Raw genomic sequence first — 21,546 nt, forward strand, 5'->3', positions numbered from 1 at the left:
TAGTAGCGTTTTTTTTAAAAACAGAACTATGAAATTGGCAATCTTATAAACAAACACAGCATGTGGGAGTAAACAAATGTGATTATAAAACATAAAGATAAACATAACACAAACATACCATGAACATAACATAAACATATCATACATAACATACACATAACATGAACATAACATATCATGAACATAAACCTACCATAAACATAACATAAACATAACATAGGTATAACATAAACATAACTTAACAAAAACAATACAGAGCTGGCAATAATATGTAATTACAAAATTATAAAAACAGGAATCTGTGCACAATAGTAGTGGGCGTTTTTTGTTATTTAAAAGAACAGATTTTTTCATATTTAGAAGCATTATTTTTTTTAAACAGTACCATGAAATAAATATATAAATACAATAAAAGAATCAAGATAAATATACAAATGCATAAAGAATAGTGTTTTAACTCAGTCAATCCATTACAGTTAAATCTACAGATAAACTTTTTTGATAAAATGATGCTGTCAGTGTATTAACTATTTTTTTATTACTTTGAAAAGGAGTTACAATTTTTTTTCTATATTGACTTCATAAGATATTATACCTGTTCTGAGTTCTATTTTAAATTTTACCCCATTTTCCTTTGCGTACGTCTTAAAATACGTAAATTTACCCTAAAATCCATAGATTAAACGATTTGAATTTATGATTATTTAATCGTCTCATGGTTTGAATTTCCCGCAAAAAGTATGGGTCCGACGGAGAGGCTACATCAGTAAATTTTTTATACTTCTACAAACTAAAATCTCAGCTTTCACGTTGATAGTACCTACCAGTGTTGTCAGATGCATGTTTTTTGTGTAATTTATTCCTGGTTTTTTACCGGTCTCCAAAAGAAGTATGTACTTTTGAGTGAGACACGGCGAGACAGACAAACGGCGCCTGGCGCGAGAAATTTTTTTCCGCCCCTTGTCAAACAGTAGACGCCTAAGTAAGTGATCACTGTAATTAATAATATTAGGATGATTTGTATTCTTGTTTAGCGCCCTTGTAGCGGACTGCTCCGATTACGCTTGCATAGGGAGATGCTCTGGAGATACCAACATATTTTTTGCATGGAGGAAACGCCCAATTCAGGAACGTGGTTCATGAACTTCAATATGGGTTCACAGTGTCTCTTTATCTAATTATTAACTTCTCTATCAATAAATAATATGAACATTAATAATCATGTAACATATTAGGAACCTACCATAAATGTAGAAAAAATATTATTCTCTTAAATTTCCTCTTCACCTAATGACTGTAAAAAACCTTTTTTTACATTTTAATATTATTATTTAACCTACTATTTATTTGAAATAAAACTTGATATCAGTAAAAATCTTTTTGAATGGTGATTTTATTTTTACACTATTATTCAAAAGAACATTATCAAATGATTATTTTAAATAAAGTATTATATATTATTAACTTAGGTACCGTTGTTTTCTTATTTAAATTTGCAATGATAAGCTTACAAAAATATGTTTTTTTTAATCCTTCTAAACATGGTATGGTTTTTTAACCCTGAAACGTATTTTTATTTTATTTTTGGCATATGGATCATTAGTAGACTCTTATAGCCATTCGTTCAGTGGTTTATTCATTATTTATGCAGCCAGGTAACATTTAAAACACCCATATGAGGTAAAAATTGTGAGCCACAATAACGCCGCTGGACGCTGTTCTATTTGTATAAAGAACATTAACTTTAAATTCAGTAAATTTAAATGATTCTCCTCTTCATGGAAAATAAGAATCTAGAAAAAAAATCATTATTTATGCATTGGTTGGATTTAATCTAGCCTCTCGGAATATTTTGACAGATTTAGTAGGATAGTAGATGTATTTAAAATTTGCGCATAATGTTTATGATTATAGAATAAAGTGTTAGCCGCTATTCAATATTTAATTAAATAATTATACAATTATTTATTTGTAGTCAAATATTAAGTAAAAATGAAAATGTATACAGTTGTATGTGTCTTTGTATTGCTGTACTATAATTTTTCTTGTGCTACAATATCCCCAACGAAGTCTGGAAAAAGCTCCAAATCGAAACCAGCTTATAAGGAGAGGAAAGGACCGGTTAATTTGTCTGTAATCGAGAGAGATTTGGTACAAGAAGAACCATCTATCAAAGACATTGTTTCTAATTATCAGACATTTCACGATGACACCAGTAGGAGATACTTCAATGGCACTGTTTTGGGATATGTCACGCCTGTAAGTAATAATTCATTGATTTTATAATGTTATGTGGAAAAATATCTGATGGAACTTTGGAGAAAATATGAGTGGATTTTTACAAGCTAGAATAATATTTCAATAATTAAATGTTTCACTTATGGGTTTTTACTAGTTTCATGTCAGCCTGAACAATGGAAAAATTAATGCATTTTTATGTAATATGTATAATTGTATATGTCCACGGAGGTGAACAACCCATGCGATGTATAAAATTTTGCATAGGTCCCAGACTTTCAATGGTGGATGTGAAGCTAATATAAGTCGCAGTCACTTTTTTGTCATTCTCATAATTGAAATACAAATAAATTAATTTTTTAAAAACTCTGCGGTTAGAACATACCTTATAAATGCGGTTTAAATATGTTATTGGACACATAAGCTCAGAATGGTGAAAAACTTGACTTATTACCATGGCATAGGTACAGTTAAACTGGCTTAGCTACGCCAATGCTGAACAGGTGATTTTTATAGGTTGTGCTATTTTTAGTGGAATAATCGCGGGTACGATGTCGCCAAGCTGTGGGCCCCCAAGTTTGCCTATGTGTCCCCTGTGTGGCTCCAAGTGAAGCGTCAGGGCAAGGAAGAGTATGAAGTTACGGGACTGCATGACGTGGATCACGCCTGGATAAAGACTATCAAGAATAATGGAGCCGCCAACAAATTGAAAGGTGAACAATGTTTTTCATCATTATTGAAATTTCAATTGCCACAGCCACTATCTTCCCATTTGTTGGCATATTACATGAAGCATGCAATAATGGAAGAGTATTTATTTATATCCGGTCGGTGGCCGAGTTGACATCGCGCTTGGTTCTCACCCAGGCGTAGTGTGTTCAATTCCTCGGCTGGCTAAGTCCTCCATCACAACACAAGCAACATTTTCCGCTTACTGTGGTGGTAGTAGGAGATTTTCAAATATTGTCAGGTTATTCTTAACCCGGGAATGTTTGTCTTTATTTAAAAAAAAAAATTATTAAAAAAAAAAAAAAATCTGTTAAATGATAAAGTGGTTAAAGGTGCCGAGAGACGCTACGGATGCCTTTGCATATGTAATAGTTATGTGAATACTTTTCAGTTGTTCCTCGATTCCTGTTTGAAGGCTGGTCGTCCCAGGATTTCTCCCAGCTGCTGAGTGGTCCCAGGGAGGAGAGGGTCGCCCTAGCTAACACTATCAAAAAAATTTGTAAACAGTGGAAATTTGATGGAATTGTCATGGAAATCCTCACTCAAATTTCTGGACGGGTAAACTATGAAATTGCAGTGGATTTGCTCAAATTTCTAGGTGTGTTTAATACAAATAATTTTCTTCTAACACAGCAAACTTATTTTGTGGCACCATTTTAAGTGAAATTAATAAAATACTTAGTTTTTACCACTTTTATTGTTTATAAATACCAACATGTTTCATGAGCAACGCTCACTTCTTCAGGGTTTTAATAATACTATTAAAACCCTGAAGAAGTGAGCGTTGCTCATGAAAAATGTTGGTATTTATAAACAATAAAAGTGGTAAAAACTAAGTATTTTATTAATTTCAATACAAATAATTTTGTTTTGTAATAATTTTTTTTTTAAATTCTCTTCATATTATTGAGTACTACTTTTTCACGATACAAACAGCAGAACAGATGTTCTTGCACAGAATAGCATGACAAGATAAATGGTGCTGTTGAATGAAGTTTCTAATATCATTAAACATGTCTAAAGCCATTTCAAGCAATGTTTTAATTCTGAATGGTTGTCTTACACCACTGAGATACTGAGAATATCTTCCACTCTGGAACGTGCCGAAAATTTACTATTTATTAAATTATTATTTTAAATATATACATTGTGAAATAACACAAATTATTCAAATAAAATTTTCTTGCGCATGCCAGGATTTGAACCCGCGACCTCCAGATTGCTAGCTGAGAGCTTTACCTCTCGACCACGGATTCTATTTTTTTTACCCTTCATTAATGGTTGTTTATCAATTGTGTTAATTTTAAAACACGTTTATTAGTAAGGGGGTTGACATGTTTAATTACTCTTTAAATAACCTTATACTTTTTTATATACCTCTCTTCCTTAGAATGTTCAAATTTGAAATCTTGTACTGTACATGGACGATTATTCTGTCTTACAATAATTTCAATGAAAAATGTCTGTTACCTAACCTAACCCAACAAATAGAATGCATGTGAAAACCAGCCAAATTGGGCAATAAAAAAAAGAGGAATTCTGTTGAGTTAGGTTAAGAGGGGCATATGCACAATGCATTTGTGAGGATGTTCGATACAGCTAAGCACAAACTCGTATAGGTACCCTTAAACGCATTCAGAAATATTTAAATGTATGTCTTTTTAAGGTTTGGCGACCGCTGAAGTTTTGCTGGATTTCATTTTGGTCATGCCTCCATCCCGTGGACAATCTAGCGATGATGATTTGATAAAACAATTCAACGCCCTCCATCCTTATGTGACCGCTTTCTCCCTCATGACCTACGACTATTCCAATCCCCAAAGACCAGGTAATCTTTCTCAATCATCTTTATCAACTTATGTAATACGCAATATATTGTCTGCTCACAAGTTTGAGAAAGAAAATTCACCTTAAATTGCCCTTTTCACTTTGGCAAATAATCTTTCTTATTAAATACAGAGAACTTATATGTGGCAGTGGTGGTTCTTCACAGGAGGACGGTGGGGGCAAACCCCTCTATGTGTTCCAGAAATCTCCTAAAAGAAAAAAAACAGTTGATGTTTTATCTACACCAAAACGAATGAATTCGTAAAAGCAATTACATAGCAATTGCAGAAATATAATATAAAAAGTTATTCTGAATCATTTTTAAGTGACAGGCGTTCGCTTCACGCTGCGTCTCGAAGCTTACTAACTAGAACAATCGACTAGCTATGCAAATCATCGGAGTTCTTTGATGCATTTCTCAGTGCTTAGAATCTTGCTCGCAGATCGGGAACAAACCGAGATGTCCCTTCAAGCATTTGGGTACATTCTTTGCATATCTTTCTCGATCATAATCCTTGAAACCATGCATGTGAATTTCAAATATCGGGGCATCAATCCATTAAATCCCCTCATGCCAAATCTTACTTAACCGTTTGTTTCGGGCTGGAATCGCATTCAAATTAATCTTGCAAAATATTGCGTTTTTTTATCATACTATGTTATAAATTGGTATATGCCTATTTATTCTGATCTGATTAGGTGCATGACTTGTCCATGGACATTTTTGTTTTTAAATTTTTATATTATGTTCCCCGGGAAGTGATATTTCAGTACACTACATGTAAAAAACGTCAGTCCCTACCATCTAAGAAGTGCTCAAGTTGCCACCGATATGTAGAGTATTTTTTTCCACAATCGGTGGTATTATAAACACAATTTGAGGCTAAATGTACTTTGTGGATTTGAGTTGTATGCCGAATCTGTGTACATTATAATCTAAAACTGTTTTCAATTAGGGATGCAAGCGGCTTAGTATGAGTATCATAATTATGTACGTATACTGAATGGTCACCGCCTGTCTGACTGTAGACTGACCTGTAAGTGTGTAACAACCACCATTAGACCTAAGCTATGACTGTATTACGCATACTATAATTCTCTTTCCATTCTCACTAAGCTGATTGCTTCCTTATGTGGAAAAAGATCAACTAAAATTTTATTTTTATCAGAATAAGTTGTGTAAATTCAATTATCTGTATTATGAAATTGAATTTAATGAAACTTGTAAAGTATAGTATCTCATATTATCTGTGGTAATTAATTTGAAGGCCCCAATGCTCCCTTGGACTGGGTGAGAAAGTGCGTGGTGAATCTAGTGCCGGAGGAAGACGACAGAGTTCTGAGGAGGAAGATCTTGCTGGGACTGAACTTCTATGGAAACGCCTACTCGCCAACTGGAGGGGGCCCCATCGTGGGACATGAATTTATTAGCATTTTAAAGACTGCAAAGGGAACCATGAAATACGATGACAAAAGCTTTGAGAACTTCATTGACGTTAAGTAAGCAAGCACTTATTAAATAATTATTATGTATTTGCCCTTTTTAGTTTTTTTACATAGTATCCAATAACCCTTGCCGGTTTTTAAAGCTATGTCCTCCGGATCCTGAGCCAAGAAACAAACTGCTCTATTACAGAAGTTGTCCAACAGAAATAACCCTATATCTTCTGAATCTATAATCAAATATTTATACATAAATGAAACAATATTACTTGTTTGAACCACTATGTTTTTTACATCAAAGCTGACCGGTTTCGGAACAACCGTTCCTTCCTCGTGGCAAAATATATACTAAACATATATTATTATTGTAACACTAGTAAGGCCTCCACCCCCACTTTACTTGAGGAAGGAACGGTTGTTCTGAAACCGGTCGACTTTAATATAAAAATATAGTGGTTACTTATAATGCATAACCACAAAGTTATACATAGCTATATTCAAAAGTATAAAATAATTGTATTTGTGTAGTTATAAAATTGGCGACAATCAACTCACCACTTTTTATGATTTCACTAAATATTCTTGATTATTTAAAATATTCGAACATTTTTTTTTTAATTTCAGGACTTCTCAAGGAAGGAAGATACTTTTTTATCCAACTCTTTACTCCATCCAGCGAAGAATTGAACTGGCATCGGAATTGGGCACCGGAATCGCCATATGGGAACTAGGGCAGGGCCTGGATTACTTCTATGATCTCTTTTAATACTCCCCGTGGCTGCGCAATGTAGAATAAAACAATGCACTGATGTACTTATGAATTACGTTGACATAATTGCATTCCACAATGTGATTCTTTTACTAATAATTACTTATTTCAGAAGAATAAACGATTTCGCTGATTATCTTCCAAGACAAAACTATATTTGAGTTACCTTTTCAATCTTTTTCTCTAAGATTAACTATTGTATAACAAATATAAACTTTAGAACAAAAGATTATATCGTCCATGTGAAATCTATCTCCGCCTGTAGTTGTACCTAAGTAACTACAAGAATGACAAAAAAAAATTCAATCAATTTTTAAAAATAGATTTGAAGTGCGATTCATAAGGTTTTATATTTAACCTAGCAACGTATTGATTTGTTCCCCAAATATTTGTCTTCTACCACCAAAGTAGGGAAGCAATTTTATAGGTTATCAGTTTTACTTATGCTGTGGTGCGATGGTCATCACATTAGTAACTAAAATGTAATATTATTTTAGCATCTTTATCTTTTATCATGAACTGAACTGACCTTAGAACTAAATTCTTGTTGACTTATGCCCTTTATCAGTTTGACTTATGCTGTGGTGCGATGGTCATCACATTAGTAACTAAAATGTAATATTATTTTAGCATCTTTATCTTTTATCATGAACTGAACTGACCTTAGAACTAAATTCTTGTTGACTTATGCCCTTTATCAGTTTGACTTATGCTGTGGTGCGATGGTCATCACATTAGTAACTAAAATGTAATATTATTTTAGCATCTTTATCTTTTATCATGAACTGAACTGACCTTAGAACTAAATTCTTGTTGACTTATGCCCTTTATCAGTTTGACTTATGCCGTGGTATGATGGTCATCACATTTTTAGCTAAAATGTAATATTTTTTTAGGATCTTTATCTTTTACCATGAACTGAACTGACCTTAGAACTAATTTCTGCTGCTATCGATAATATTGTTTACAAAGCGATAAAAAATAGTTTTTTTTCAAATTCATCACATTCTTTCTCAAAGATTTAAATTATTTTAAGAAAGGTATAAATAGTACCATTGACTTTTTATCTAGCAGTAATATTTATTGTAAAAAAAAATATTTACAATAGAGCACTCTCTCACTAATCTTCAACCCTAAAAACAGGGCGAAGGTCCAAACAGTGAAAGCGATGGATTATAGTGCATAAATACAAAGTATGCTAAAAATTAAAACAAGTATTTCTTAAAAACAAACAAACACCGCTATCGATCGAGAAGACTGCATTTTGTAAATTTATTCAAACAAAAAATGTGACAGATCAAAACGAACAGAAAAACATGCAACAGTAAGATGCTAGAATAACCTAATAATACAGAGGAATAACCGAAATGTCCTAACACAAAAATAATTAACGCTAGTGACCTGGAGTCAGATAAATCAACCCGTCGGTGTACAAAGCTTGGTGCTTGAATAAAATTGAGCAAAAATAAGGGCAGATTATAGCAGTTGTCAGATAATCGAGTGGGGGGATTACTGAGAGAGTACTGTGCTAGGTTGACATATTGTGTTTAATTTATAATGATTGTATATAATAATACAAACATTATATTACAAGACCATGATTAAATGAGGAGATGCACAAATACTATTCATTCCATGGCCAGTTGTTTTTAGAATCCATATTTTGTTCACAAAGAAAAAGATTTTATATGTATGTTTGTATGGAATATGTAATTCAAAATCAGCAAATAATTTTACAGGGCTTATTGTGTAAGAAAATTACTAATTTTATTTATTAATTGTTATGGAGTACCTAAATATATTGTATTTGTGTTATAATAATATGTAAATATTATAAATTTTATTTAAATTATTTTAACTTGAGTTACGTAATGTGAATCGGCGGCATTTAAAATAATTTAAGATTAAGTCAAACACTAAATTTATTGATTTGTCACAAAATGTATGTACTGAAATATAAAATATCATGCAGATTATAAACTATTTATGTTGTTTTTTTTTTTACTTTCTCCTCACTAGCCCATTAAGCAGTTTACCATTTTTGACTTGAATTGTGTAAGCTGAGCTCAAATCTCATAGCTGATAAAAAAAACCATCCTGCAAAACTAAACCGTATTTATTTATGTTTATTGATGAAGCTGAGATATCTGGCGAAGTCTGTAAATAAGACATATTGGCTACTATCGCAGATGTTAGTCCCCACCAGATCCACACTGAGAGACACAATACCACGGAGATAGTAAGACACCTTATTGTCGGCTTCTGTCCGAGGAATTACAAAGCTGCCGCCGCTGTCCCCGTTGCAAGCACTTGTACCTAAACAAAGGCAAATATTATTATCATATTATTGAGACGGGTACGGTCGAGACAAAGGCCCATTGTGATGTTCCCCATGTTTCACCTTATCCCTATAATGAAATTCACAATGGTTGTTTTTGGGTCTCCTGGTTTCACAAAATGGAATCAGATGAACAGCTGTGTCATCATCATCTATTGGTTTTCCACTCCCAACAACTGCAAAAGTCTTCTAAGGTGACATGGTCCTGGTAATAGCCCTCATAGTTTCCAGAGGAAATAAATAATTGCACATAGCTTATATCAATTACTGTGCAGAAAATACGTTTATGTATTACCATTTCTTCTGCCCGCGCAAAAAGTGGTGTTGGTCTGATATTTTTTGAAAAACTCCGATTCACTCAAAAGACATTCAGAGTCAGGAATCACAGGCACTTCGGCAGCCATTAACTGCTCGGATGATGTCAAATTCTCATTTAGTCCCCAACCAATAACCTGGAATTATTAATGTATTTATTACAAAAAGGTTTTTTATTGTTCTTCAAAAATATTATCCTGTTTGTCCACATAATTCTCATTAACAATGTAATAGTACAATTATTACACTAATAATAATTAGTGTGATAATACAATTATTACACTAATAATAATTAGTGTAATAATACAATTATTACACTAATTATAAATATATTTAAAAATTACTTAAAATGCTACACAGAATAAAAACTAATGATATAAGAACCTAGTATGTATAAAGTACCTATATCTAATTATGAGCCATGTTCTCATATACTTGGGAACAAGTTGAATAATTTAGGTACATTATATTCCATGCTCTGTCTGTATTTATTGTTATACATACTAGCTGTACCTCGCCACGTGTTGCTGTGGCTCAGTCTGTCTGTGCAGATAGAGAAAGAATAGCATGTGTTGCTTTTACCTCCAACAGATGGTGCTGTTTTTCAAAAATGCATATTTGTCCAACAGATGGGGCTGTTTTCAAAAAAGCATGTTTTTTACCTGTCACAGGTGACATCTATATAATATAGGTTTATAAAAAACACACATTAGAATGCAACGTTGTGTCAAGATTTTAAACAAAGAACATTAACATTTTTATTTATATATATTGATTTTGGTAGAAGCATGGCTTTCACAAAGAAAGGATTGTGAACCTGGTAGGTATGTATGTATTGTGCTCATGTTCCACCTTTATCTTATAATATGGTTAACATAAAAATTTTACATGATGAACTGGAGTAATTAATGTTAAAATATTATTTAGCTAAATTAATTTTACTTACTGTTCCAAGTTATCCAAACACGCGATTTTTAGACAAGTCCTCGTCTGGCCACAAACATATTGGTTGAATCGAAAGACCGTACTCCACTTCAGATCCCAGGCGGACCATGGCTATGTCATTCCTCAACAGGATAGGGTCATAATCTTCATTGATGTACATATCTGATACCTAAAAGTAATAAATAGAAATGTGCCAAAAATAAAAAAATATTTGTTCAATGCGTAATTCAAATATGTGTTACAGTTTTAATGTGAACCTGAATTATAAGCCCTTTCTTCCTCAGGGATACACAAGTATCCGATACTCATGTCGCAAACAACTTAAGCGCACACTCCATACATTTTGCTTTATCACAAGACCAATAATTGTTGAATTCAAAAATATCGTCAACTTGCGCTTGTGTACGTTTCTCCGCGATGTATGGTGGTAGTTGCCAAGTTACTTGAATCCTCGAGTATCGGAAACTTGTGTATCCTAAAGGCCTAAATATATACATACCCTTCTTTCCGGGATTTTGGATTTTCACCTTTTAAATTATACATTCCAAGTTGAACAAGCATTTTATTGCTGGGTACTAAAGTTTTTGATCTGGATCTTGTTACACAATGAGCAGCTGAAAATAATGTGAACACAAAGCTATACAAAGAACTAGTCCCAACAAAAAGTAATGTAATACATAATATATTCTTGCCGCAGTAACACTTTGCACCGAAAATAATGTGAGTCTTGTGCGTGTAAATAAGTTATGAAGATGAAAACATAATGTTTTATTCTACCTGTTACAATGGCGGTAGTGGACACAAGGGTCCCACCACACTGGTATATCCACTCGGTTCCAACACGACGGTTCAGGGCGACATGCCACGGCCAGTCTCCAGGCTTGGTTGCCACTGCACCAAACACCAGTTCCGAGCGTAGGGAGTGTGGCGAACCCATCGCTCAGGGAGTGGAAACACGACCTGCAATAGCCATCCCAAGCTAAGGTGTGAGATACCGTGCTCAGGGCTGAATGACACTGGGGAACAGTGTCACGAACGGTTCCTCCGAGACACAAGGTCGCATCTCGGAGTATACAGACCTTACCCCAGCATTCGGGGCTCTGCTGGGGTGGACCTTTTATTTCCCTAGATACTCGTGGGACCAAATATGGACTGTAAAAACAAAAACCAAAACAACACTGACGAGGGACCTTTAAGGAACCTAGGGGGAGTGGAAGGAGGAGTTGAGGCCGCCTCGGTGGACTCATCCCTCTTGGGGCCTTTGAGGAACCAAGAGGAAGTGGAGAGGAGAGATGGGACCACCCTGGTGGACTCTTCCCTTGAGGGGCCCTCTGGGAACCATAAAGAAGGACCTCCGACGGACGCAACACGGCGGGATCCCCCAGGGGATCCAGACGTGGAAATGCAGGGACCATCAGGGGACCTGGAAAATAACTTCTTTAAGAACCCCCGACTCCAACTGGGGCCCTCGGGGAACCAGCGGAGAGGGGGGGACTTAAAGAAGAGACTCACTCCAACAACCACCGCTGAGGAAGACAAGGTAAAGTCCCTGTCAGACGATGTGAAAAAAATTCACATCAGTGGGAAGAAACTCAGTGGGGCTGCGAGGAGAAAACTCAAAAGAGAGAAGCAGGGGCGGCAGGAAGGAAACCGGGAACAACCAGGGACTGTAAAAGTCCGCTGGGGACAACCAGGGACCTCGAAGGCCGGAACCAGGCAAGGCAAACCAGGGACAGACCGGAAGCTAACGGGGACCGCAGAAGGTAACCGGGAGCAACCTGGAACGCCCGGGGAAAAGAAGGCTGGGAAGAGGAGAAGAACCTCACCAGAACCTAAACCCTTGGGGCTTTCACCGGGAAATTCCAGGAAAAAGCCCCGAGGAATTCTCACCTCTGCTACCTATGCGGAAGCCGCTGGAAATAAAATTCGAGTGGCTGTAGTACATAGGAGCAGAGAGGAAGAATTTACAAAAGAGCAGGAGGCCCTCGTGAGTGAGGCGGCCGCGGATCTGATTTTGAGCATCCCAAAGGGGCAGTTCAAACCCAGATTCGACGAATGCTTCACTCAGAGGGGCGTCCTGAAAATGACCTGCTCCGACAAGGAGTCAGAGACATGGCTGAGGGAGATGGTGCCGACCATACGGAAATGGCAGGGCTGCGACCTGGAGGTGGTGGGGTTGCAGGAACTGCCAAAGTACGTAAAGGTTATGGCAGTAATCCCCGAAAATGGAGCAGTAAGCACCGAGAGGTTGCTACAACTGCTGGAGAACCAGACTCCCCGGCTACACACAAAAAAATGGATCGTCCACGACTCGATCAGGGATAAGAACATGTATCGCCTGATCATGAGTGTGGACGAGGAAAGTGTGAAGGTGCTGAGGGAGATGGGGATGACGGCGCATGTCGGGATAAGGAAGGCCACTTTCACGGTGCGCTCTCCTAACACCGAGGAGCGTAAATAGGAGGAATGACTTAAGGATTAGGCAGTAATGGCTAAAAACTTACAGTTCATTCAAATAAACTTGCACCGCAGTCCGGCAGCGACTGCAGTGCTTAGCAGTAGAGTCACTCGGGACAGTGTGGACGTCGCGCTGATCCAAGAACCCTGGACTTATAGGGGGAAGGTCAGAGGACTAAACATGAACCAAGGTCTAATCTATTATAACGAGTCGGGGGACAGACCCAGGGCCTGTATTCTCATCAGAGGGATACCTGGCACACTGCTACCCGAACACTGCAGTAGGGACTTAGTGGCTGTGAAGCTACAGGTCATGCTGGACCAAAGAAGCAGGGAAGTAGTTGTGGCATCAGCATACATGCCCTATGACTCTGTGGAACCACCACCCTCAAGGGAAATAACGAGACTCGTCCAAGACTGCAGGGAGAAGGGTAGGGAACTGATACTCGGAGCAGATGCTAACTCGCACCACACTGTGTGGGGGAGTACGGACATCAACAAACGAGAACAGGACCTCCTGGAATACCTGATGACAGTGAACCTTGAGATTCTTAATAGAGGTAGGGAACCCACCTTCGTTATAAGTAACAGACAGGAGGTGATAGACCTGACCCTAGGAACATTAAGAGTCTCAGGATGGAGAGTATCGGACGAACCATCCCTGTCGGACCACCGACACATAGAATTTAAACTAGAGGGAGAAACAAGCAAAACGGGGACCGATACATATAGGAACCCAAAAGCAACTGACTGGACTAGATACTCGGAGGAACTAAATATAGGAATGACAAGATTCCCAGCTAAATACGGTTGCCCCGAAGAAATTGAGGACGCAGTAGAAGTACTGAGGGACTCAATGATAAGGGCATACGAAAATAGCTGCCCTCTGAAGACAAGTACCAGGGACAATACACCGTGGTGGAGCAGAAGACTGCAGGAGCTACGGAAAATAGTAAGGCAAGCTTTCAACAAGGCCAAAAAGTCAGGAAACTGGGATGCCCACAAGCAATACCAGAAAGAGTACAAGGTGGCAATCCAGAAAGCCAAAACATGCTCCTGGGAGAAATACTGTGGGGAGGTGGAAACCATCCCACAGACTGCAAGAATCCAAAAAATTCTTGCAAAAGACCCAGGGGCAGCAAAAGGCCCATTCAAAAAAGCTGATGGAGGATATACCAACAGTTGGGAGGAGGAGTTGGAGGTACTGCTGGGGAAACATTTTCCCGGCTACAAAAAGTTAGAAGCAGATGATACCGGTCCACCACCAGCCCGAGTTACACGGGAAGGTAAGGACTGGGACACTGCGGCTAAAATAGTTACTCCCTCCAGAGTTAAATGGGCAATCAGAGGGTTTGACCCTTTTAAAAGCGCAGGAGAGGATGGAATCTTTCCGGCACTTCTACAGAGGGGCCTAGATACAATCCTACTTCCGGTGACGAAGATCCTGAGGGCATGCTGTGCCCTCGGATACATCCTGTCACATAAATATTTGTGACAAGAGAAGTTCTTGCTTAATTGCTTAATTGGGTTTATTTTGTCTATGGGTATTTTTTCGAACTTTGGCAATATTTTGAAGGAAGGAAGTAGAGTTTTGTTCATGGTCACTTCCTCCCCGGTCAGCCAAGGCTGCTGACCGGTGGAGCCAGTCACTCTCCTTCAAAGGGGCTTCAATCTGAGTTAATCATGTGAATAGGAGTTATTATTTCTTTTAAAAAAGGCGCGGGGTGTTTATCCTTTCACGAATAGTTCGTGTTGATTATTATTTCTAGTGGGGATTATGGAATCCCGCTTTTCATCCAGTGTTGGCCGTTGGTCATATTTGTATACTCGTGTTTCGGAACTGAAACCGTAAATGGATCGGTCCTAGCTATGGCTAGTAGTTGATGGCTGAGTTTTCCCGCGTCGCGAAGGAACGGATTGCTGTTCCCGAAGTCTGTAAGACAAGCCTGGTCGGCTACCACGTGCTGCAGGCCTGATGCCCCTGCAGGCGTCCATTGAGGGAGTTGCTGTCCTCCCGCTGCCACTAAGAAAACGGATTGCTGTCTTGGCTCCGTTGAAGAGTCTGGTCGACTACCACGTGCTGCAGGCCTGATGCCCCTGCAGGCGTCCATTGAAGGAGATGCGTCCTCCTGCTTCCACTAAGAGAAGGATGTCCTGGCCTCCGTCCCGGGTCCGTTCCCCGCTGCCGAGAGCAAGTTTTCGTTCGCCATTCGTTGTCGTTCTTTCGTTTCACGTTAAGTTAGTTTAGTTTAATTCAAGAGTCCATCGGGTATGTGCCTATATTTATTTCTATGATTACATGTTTATCATCTGTACTCCTTTGTAGTTGCTTTGATGTTTCAATATATTTTCCATTAAGAACTCACTCTTTTATTTATGATCACTTAACTTACTTGACAGGAAATTATTCCCACAATCTTGAGATGAGATCTCAGCTCTACCGTTTCCTTTTAAACATTGGAATGTACCTACCTAAAATTGCATACGTTACATTTGGCGCTCAACGTTTAAAATATTTCGTTTTCGGTGCAGTATCCTTTTTTCTGTCATGTCAAGTTGGGTTTTCATTAATACTAGTTGATAATATTAGAGTTGAATCAATGTGTGTGCACTTAGCATTTCCATACGTTACATTTGGCGCCCAAATTTTGTTAGTTAAGTCTTTCTTTTCTTCGTTACTATGTTTTTTCTTGTTATTAATGACATACACTAGTTTCGAGATTTTGGTAGTTTCAAATATTTGATTATATTGGTTATAATACACTTAGTTACATACATGCACACACATTGATTTATTTCTTGGTTCCGTCTGTATAAAGGATTATGTTGTAATGTTTTTATTTTTAAGTTTAAGCCCTTCTTTCTTTAGTCCACTGGAGGCCCTTTTATCGGCCCATTGAACCTCCAGGGAACTTGAGAATGTATATCTTGGAATTTTGTGTTTCAGAGACTTGAGCTACTTTCTGATGCACAAAAGTTCTGTTAGTTCTTTTATTGTTAGTTTGTATTTCATAAACTTTAAGTATGGTATTGCTTTCCTAAAAGTTCTTTAAATAAGTCTTAGTTCATAAGAAAGTTGTTTTGTCTCTAACGAAGTTAGTACTGCTTTGGCGTGCTTAACTAGGAATTAATTCCTTTGGAATTATCACTTTGCCTCTAATACAGGAAAGTGTGTTTCTGTTTAGTTTTTAAGTCTAAATGTGATAAACATTAGAGTCTTACTGTTAATACCAGTATTAGACTATAAATTAAGTATTACTAGTGTCATTCATTAAATTTTGGATTGATCACCCCTCGAATAGTGTCAACTCACTGAAAGCCATAGTTGATCACACAATTTTGTTTTGTTTGTACAAGAAATGCTGACGTTTTTGTCTACACTTGGAGTGTTCTTTTAAGGAATGCCAGCTTGGGTATTGCCTTGGTCTCTTTTCTTTTACAATCAATGTCACTCTGTTGAGTGTTTGCTGCAGATTGTTATATGGATTTTTGTATATCCTAAGGTATGAGCTTAACTTACTAGTTTCTGTTTTGCTTTTTAGTACCAATTGACTTTGGTCATGAACTGATTGATAAATAGATAGGTATTGTGTTATGTAAATCCTATTCTGTCCACCTTGATTGGCAGGTATTTATAGTTTTATAAACCTGACCTGATTTGACTTTCGCAAAAAGAATAATTTGAATATTATTCTTGTTTGACGACTCTGTTACTTATTGGTATTTCTTCGGAATTGTAAATCCTGGTTCAATAACGAACGATAAGAAAAAAATGATGGATAAATAATCCAATACAAACCCCTACTCTGGTCACGTCTGATAGACAGTTTGTAAACTGATTCTATACTACTAATAACACAGAAAAGTATTTTCTTGTGTACTAATTTTGCCAACTTTGAACTCCATTGTTCTGAATTGTAAAAAAAAATGTATATCTATAAAGATATTTTCATTATCTATGTTTGTTTAATTTTAAGTATTGTTTAATTTTAAGTTTTGTCATAAGAATGTTGTCATAAGATTTTTGTCATAAGACTGTTAAACCGGATGGACTTAGTTAGATAGGTTTCTCATTTTGCTATTTAATTATAGCGTAAATTCAGTGTAAGTGAGGGCTGTTTAACCACCCTAAAGTGAAGCCAAATTGGCCTTGATTTCCTGTGCAAGGAAAAGTGATCTTGTTTTTTTTCTTTATTATTAAGAAATTTATTTTTAAGAAATTTAGTTTTTAAGAAACTTAATTCTAAGTTGTTATTATAACTACTAATTATTGTTTATGTTTTCATTTTTCTAGACACCTGTTGGACTCATAGTTTAGTTTATTAGTGGTCTTAGTTGTTCATGTTTGAGGGCAAACATTTTGTGGGAAGGGGGGAATTGTCACATAAATATTTGTGACAAGAGAAGTTCTTGCTTAATTGCTTAATTGGGTTTATTTTGTCTATGGGTATTTTTTCGAACTTTGGCAATATTTTGAAGGAAGGAAGTAGAGTTTTGTTCATGGTCACTTCCTCCCCGGTCAGCCAAGGCTGCTGACCGGTGGAGCCAGTCACTCTCCTTCAAAGGGGCTTCAATCTGAGTTAATCATGTGAATAGGAGTTATTATTTCTTTTAAAAAAGGCGCGGGGTGTTTATCCTTTCACGAATAGTTCGTGTTGATTATTATTTCTAGTGGGGATTATGGAATCCCGCTTTTCATCCAGTGTTGGCCGTTGGTCATATTTGTATACTCGTGTTTCGGAACTGAAACCGTAAATGGATCGGTCCTAGCTATGGCTAGTAGTTGATGGCTGAGTTTTCCCGCGTCGCGAAGGAACGGATTGCTGTTCCCGAAGTCTGTAAGACAAGCCTGGTCGGCTACCACGTGCTGCAGGCCTGATGCCCCTGCAGGCGTCCATTGAGGGAGTTGCTGTCCTCCCGCTGCCACTAAGAAAACGGATTGCTGTCTTGGCTCCGTTGAAGAGTCTGGTCGACTACCACGTGCTGCAGGCCTGATGCCCCTGCAGGCGTCCATTGAAGGAGATGCGTCCTCCTGCTTCCACTAAGAGAAGGATGTCCTGGCCTCCGTCCCGGGTCCGTTCCCCGCTGCCGAGAGCAAGTTTTCGTTCGCCATTCGTTGTCGTTCTTTCGTTTCACGTTAAGTTAGTTTAGTTTAATTCAAGAGTCCATCGGGTATGTGCCTATATTTATTTCTATGATTACATGTTTATCATCTGTACTCCTTTGTAGTTGCTTTGATGTTTCAATATATTTTCCATTAAGAACTCACTCTTTTATTTATGATCACTTAACTTACTTGACAGGAAATTATTCCCACAATCTTGAGATGAGATCTCAGCTCTACCGTTTCCTTTTAAACATTGGAATGTACCTACCTAAAATTGCATACGTTACAATCCCCATACCATGGCGGAAGACAAGGGTAGTGTTCATACCCAAACCGGGGAGAGCTGACTACGACCAACCAGGTGCATTCCGCCCAATTAGCCTCACCTCATTTCTTCTGAAGACAATGGAGAGGCTAATGGACAGGCACATAAGGGACGGGGCACTGAAAGAGAAGCCCCTCCACGAGTTACAGTTTGCTTACCAAGCAGGTAAGTCAGTCGACGCGGCACTGCACAGGTTGGTGTACAAACTGGAGCAGGCACAAGCGACTGGGGAACTGGCGGTAGGGCTATTCCTGGATATAGAGGGAGCATTTAACTGCACCACTATTAAATCCATTGATGAAGCGGCAGAAAGACATGGACTCGACAAAACCACCAGAAGGTGGCTGAGGAACATGCTCTCAGGCCGGATACTTACGGTGACAAGGGGTGAGGTAAGCATCAAAGTGCTGGTGACACGAGGGTGTCCACAGGGAGGGGTCTTATCACCCTTGCTGTGGAGCCTGGTGGTGGACAACCTCATCCGGAAACTCAACAACAGGGGCCTATATACGCAAGGGTATGCGGATGACATTGCAACCATAATAAGGTGTTGGGATGCAGACACAACCCGAGGCCTTATACAGTCAACACTGGCAACAGTGGAAGAATGGTGTGAAGAAACAGGACTGTCAGTCAACCCAGACAAGACAGAACTAGTAATCTTTACGCGTAAAAGGAAACTAGAAGGATGGAGCAATCCAACCTTCTATGGAAAGGAATTAGAACCCTCTGACACGGTTAAGTACCTCGGAGTCATCATAGATGCCAAACTGAGCTGGAAAAACCAGGTGGAAACTGTAGGCAGAAAGGCCTGTGCTCTGATGTGGGCAACTAGGCGAATCTGCGGCAGAACGTGGGGTCTCAAACCTAAAATGATGCAATGGCTTTACACAGCCGTTGTAAAACCAAGGATCATGCACGCAGCCCTGGTCTGGTGGAGGAGAACAACACTGAAAACAGTGATGGTCACACTCAATCACATACAGGGACTTGCATGCAGAAGCATCACAGGAGCCATGAGAACCACTCCAATACTAGCCATGGGAGTGCTGCTGAACCTACCCCCACTAAACATAGAAATAGAGGGGGCGGCGATGGCGGCAGCCTACAGGTTACATTGCAATGGCCAATGGAGAGGAGAGTTGCCCAGAAACAGTCACACGGAGATAGGAATAAGACTGAGGGCAATTAGTCCGACGGCTGGGATGAAGCAGGACGGCAAACAAGCCGAATACTTCTTCGGACAGCTGTTTAAAGTGACGTACCCCACAAGGGAGGAATGGGACACGGTCCCAGGTCCAAACTCCAAACAGGAACTAATCTGGTTCACAGACGGGTCCAAGATGGAGGAAGGAACAGGGGCCGGGGTCTGTCTACAGGGATCTAAGAGGGAACTCAGTATACCTCTAGGAATGCACTGCACTGTGTTTCAAGCTGAGATGAAAGCCATCTTAGTCTGCGCACAGGAGAATATGAGTATCGGGTACAGAAATAAGAACATAAACATATGTTCTGATAGCCAGGCGGCCTTAATGGCACTGGAAAGTAACCGATGCGACTCCAGACTGGTGATGGAATGCAGGACTATCCTAATAGAACTGGCGACCATCAATAAAGTAACCCTGCTCTGGGTACCAGGACATAAAGGTATTGAGGGCAACGAGCGGGCTGACGAACTAGCAAGGAAAGGGGCGAAAGCACCACTTGTGGGATCTGAACCGGCCGTAGGAGTAGCAGCTTGCCACACCAAACTACATATCAAGAGGTGGGTCAAATCCCAACACTGGAAGGAATGGAAGAAGGCACCCGGAATGAGGCAATCTAAAGTACTCATAAACGGACCGGACCCTAACCGAACCAGGCAACTACTCGATATGGACAGAAACTCACTGAGGGAACTGGTAGGACTATTAACGGGACACTGCCATCTCAGGAGACACATGCAACTGTTGGGAGTGGAAAACACCAACATCTGTAGGAAATGTGAAGAGGAGGAAGAGACTCCAATTCACCTATGGTGCCAATGCCCCGCTCTGCTGGGAATGAGGCTCAGATACCTGGGAAGACACAGTGTGGAACCAGAAGACATCGCCACATATCCAATGACAGCCCTGGTGAACTTCATAAAAGGGACCGGGTTACTGGCAAGGGAATGAGGTAAAATGGGAGATAGTACAATGGGCCTATGGCCTAAGTGCTCGCGGGGAACGTAAGTAAACCGCCTCCGACTATAAAAAAAAAAAAAAAAAAAAAAAAAAAAACACCAGTTCCGTGTGTGACAACTGTCTCCTGCCGCAAAAGGCATTGAAGTTTGTAGGATTGGTTAAAGTGCTCACGGCTGTGTCTGCTACACCTTCGATGAAAGGCTTCCATTGTGAAACTTATGTTTGGTGAGCGCATAGCAACATTCAAATAAAATATAATGTACATAAAAAAATGCATTATGTTGGTTGTTTTCTGAGATTCGTATTGCGCTTCCTCCTACTTTATGCCTTCCGTCAACCCAGCTGAATCCAAAAACAGAATAAGTGATTTATTATTTATAATTAAGTAGTAAAGAGTTATTTTACTGAATACATACTTTTGTAGGATTTTCGCAGACCGGTATTGAATTGATTGTAACGGATTTTATATTTGGAAATGGACTTCCCTCGGGAACTAGTACCTCAAATTCCAATCTGTCTGGAACTCTTCCATAGTATGGAGTAATAGTAAAAACCAAATTGCGTGCATAAACTTGTGCAATTTTTTGATCCTAAAAGCATTATTTTTAACAAAACAAATTCGGTTAGGATGTTCGCCAAAATGAAATGATTATTAAAGCTCTTAATCTTACATGGAATTATTTTCTTCGTATGGATATGTGCTTGAGGGTTAAGGCTGAGTGGTTTATTTAATCCGAAGGTCGCGGGTTCAAATCCCGCCATGCGCAAGAAAATTTTAATTAATGAATTTGTGTTATTTCACAATTTCAATCATTTAAAATAATATAATATCAGATTGGAAGATACTTTCAGTATCGTCCTGGTGTAAAACCATCATTCAGTATTGAA

The 21,546-nt window shown here is 38.5% G+C and overlaps 3 protein-coding genes across 5 annotated transcripts; 2 read left to right on the forward strand and 1 right to left on the reverse strand.

Moving 5' to 3' along the window:
* Positions 1 to 1,595: 1,595 nt before the first annotated feature.
* On the forward strand, positions 1,596 to 8,989 carry LOC149426691 (chitinase domain-containing protein 1). 3 transcript variants are annotated; one of them, XM_089632871.1, is made up of 7 exons: positions 1,596 to 1,655; positions 1,976 to 2,259; positions 2,771 to 2,951; positions 3,359 to 3,565; positions 4,634 to 4,795; positions 6,063 to 6,294; positions 6,862 to 8,989. In XM_089632871.1, exons 2-7 carry the CDS (start codon positions 1,993 to 1,995, stop codon positions 7,001 to 7,003), a joined length of 1,191 nt encoding a protein of 396 aa, XP_089488997.1. In that variant the 5' UTR covers positions 1,596 to 1,655; positions 1,976 to 1,992; the 3' UTR covers positions 7,004 to 8,989. The 3 variants fall into 3 exon arrangements, with proteins under 3 accessions (XP_089488997.1, XP_089489007.1, XP_089488989.1); XM_089632881.1 differs by having other exon boundaries at positions 1,622 to 1,680; XM_089632863.1 differs by lacking the exon at positions 1,596 to 1,655 and having other exon boundaries at positions 1,761 to 2,259.
* A 133-nt stretch (positions 8,990 to 9,122) lies between these two features.
* On the reverse strand, positions 9,123 to 11,541 carry LOC149426692 (chymotrypsin-C-like). The gene is made up of 3 exons (XM_089642423.1): positions 11,389 to 11,541; positions 10,662 to 10,773; positions 9,123 to 9,322 (listed from the first exon to the last, which is right to left on the reverse strand). Exons 1-3 carry the CDS (start codon positions 11,539 to 11,541, stop codon positions 9,123 to 9,125), a joined length of 465 nt encoding a protein of 154 aa, XP_089498549.1.
* Positions 11,542 to 13,092: 1,551 nt separating this feature from the next.
* LOC149426693 (uncharacterized) lies at positions 13,093 to 15,037 on the forward strand. Its single transcript, XM_089643454.1, has 2 exons — positions 13,093 to 14,262; positions 14,972 to 15,037. The coding sequence occupies exons 1-2, from the start codon at positions 13,093 to 13,095 to the stop codon at positions 15,035 to 15,037; spliced, it is 1,236 nt and encodes a 411-aa protein (XP_089499580.1).
* Positions 15,038 to 21,546: the final 6,509 nt, after the last annotated feature.

Source organism: Hesperophylax consimilis, chromosome 1 (assembly GCF_061612785.1).
Source record: "Hesperophylax consimilis isolate HC1 chromosome 1, BYU_Hcon_1.0, whole genome shotgun sequence".
NCBI lineage: Eukaryota > Metazoa > Arthropoda > Insecta > Trichoptera > Limnephilidae > Hesperophylax > Hesperophylax consimilis.

Bases quoted from the DNA above. Each gene is read 5' to 3' on its own strand.
- LOC149426692 (XM_089642423.1), bottom strand. From the start codon at position 11,541: ATGGGTTCGCCACACTCCCTACGCTCGGAACTGGTGTTTGGTGCAGTG. The intron at 10,774-11,388 runs GTAACAGGTAGA...TATTACTTTTAG, and splicing joins TTGTGTCCACTACCGCCATT to GTATCAGATATGTACATCAA. The intron at 9,323-10,661 runs GTTTGTGGCCAG...GCCTTTGTTTAG, and splicing joins TCTTTCGATTCAACCAATAT to GTACAAGTGCTTGCAACGGG.
- LOC149426693 (XM_089643454.1), top strand. From the start codon at position 13,093: ATGGCTAAAAACTTACAGTTCATTCAAATAAACTTGCACCGCAGTCCG. The intron at 14,263-14,971 runs GTACTGCTGGGG...CGCGTCGCGAAG, and splicing joins GTTGGGAGGAGGAGTTGGAG to GAACGGATTGCTGTTCCCGA.
- LOC149426691 (XM_089632871.1), top strand. From the start codon at position 1,993: ATGAAAATGTATACAGTTGTATGTGTCTTTGTATTGCTGTACTATAAT. The intron at 2,260-2,770 runs GTAAGTAATAAT...TGCTATTTTTAG, and splicing joins TTTTGGGATATGTCACGCCT to TGGAATAATCGCGGGTACGA. The intron at 6,295-6,861 runs GTAAGCAAGCAC...TTTTAATTTCAG, and splicing joins GAGAACTTCATTGACGTTAA to GACTTCTCAAGGAAGGAAGA.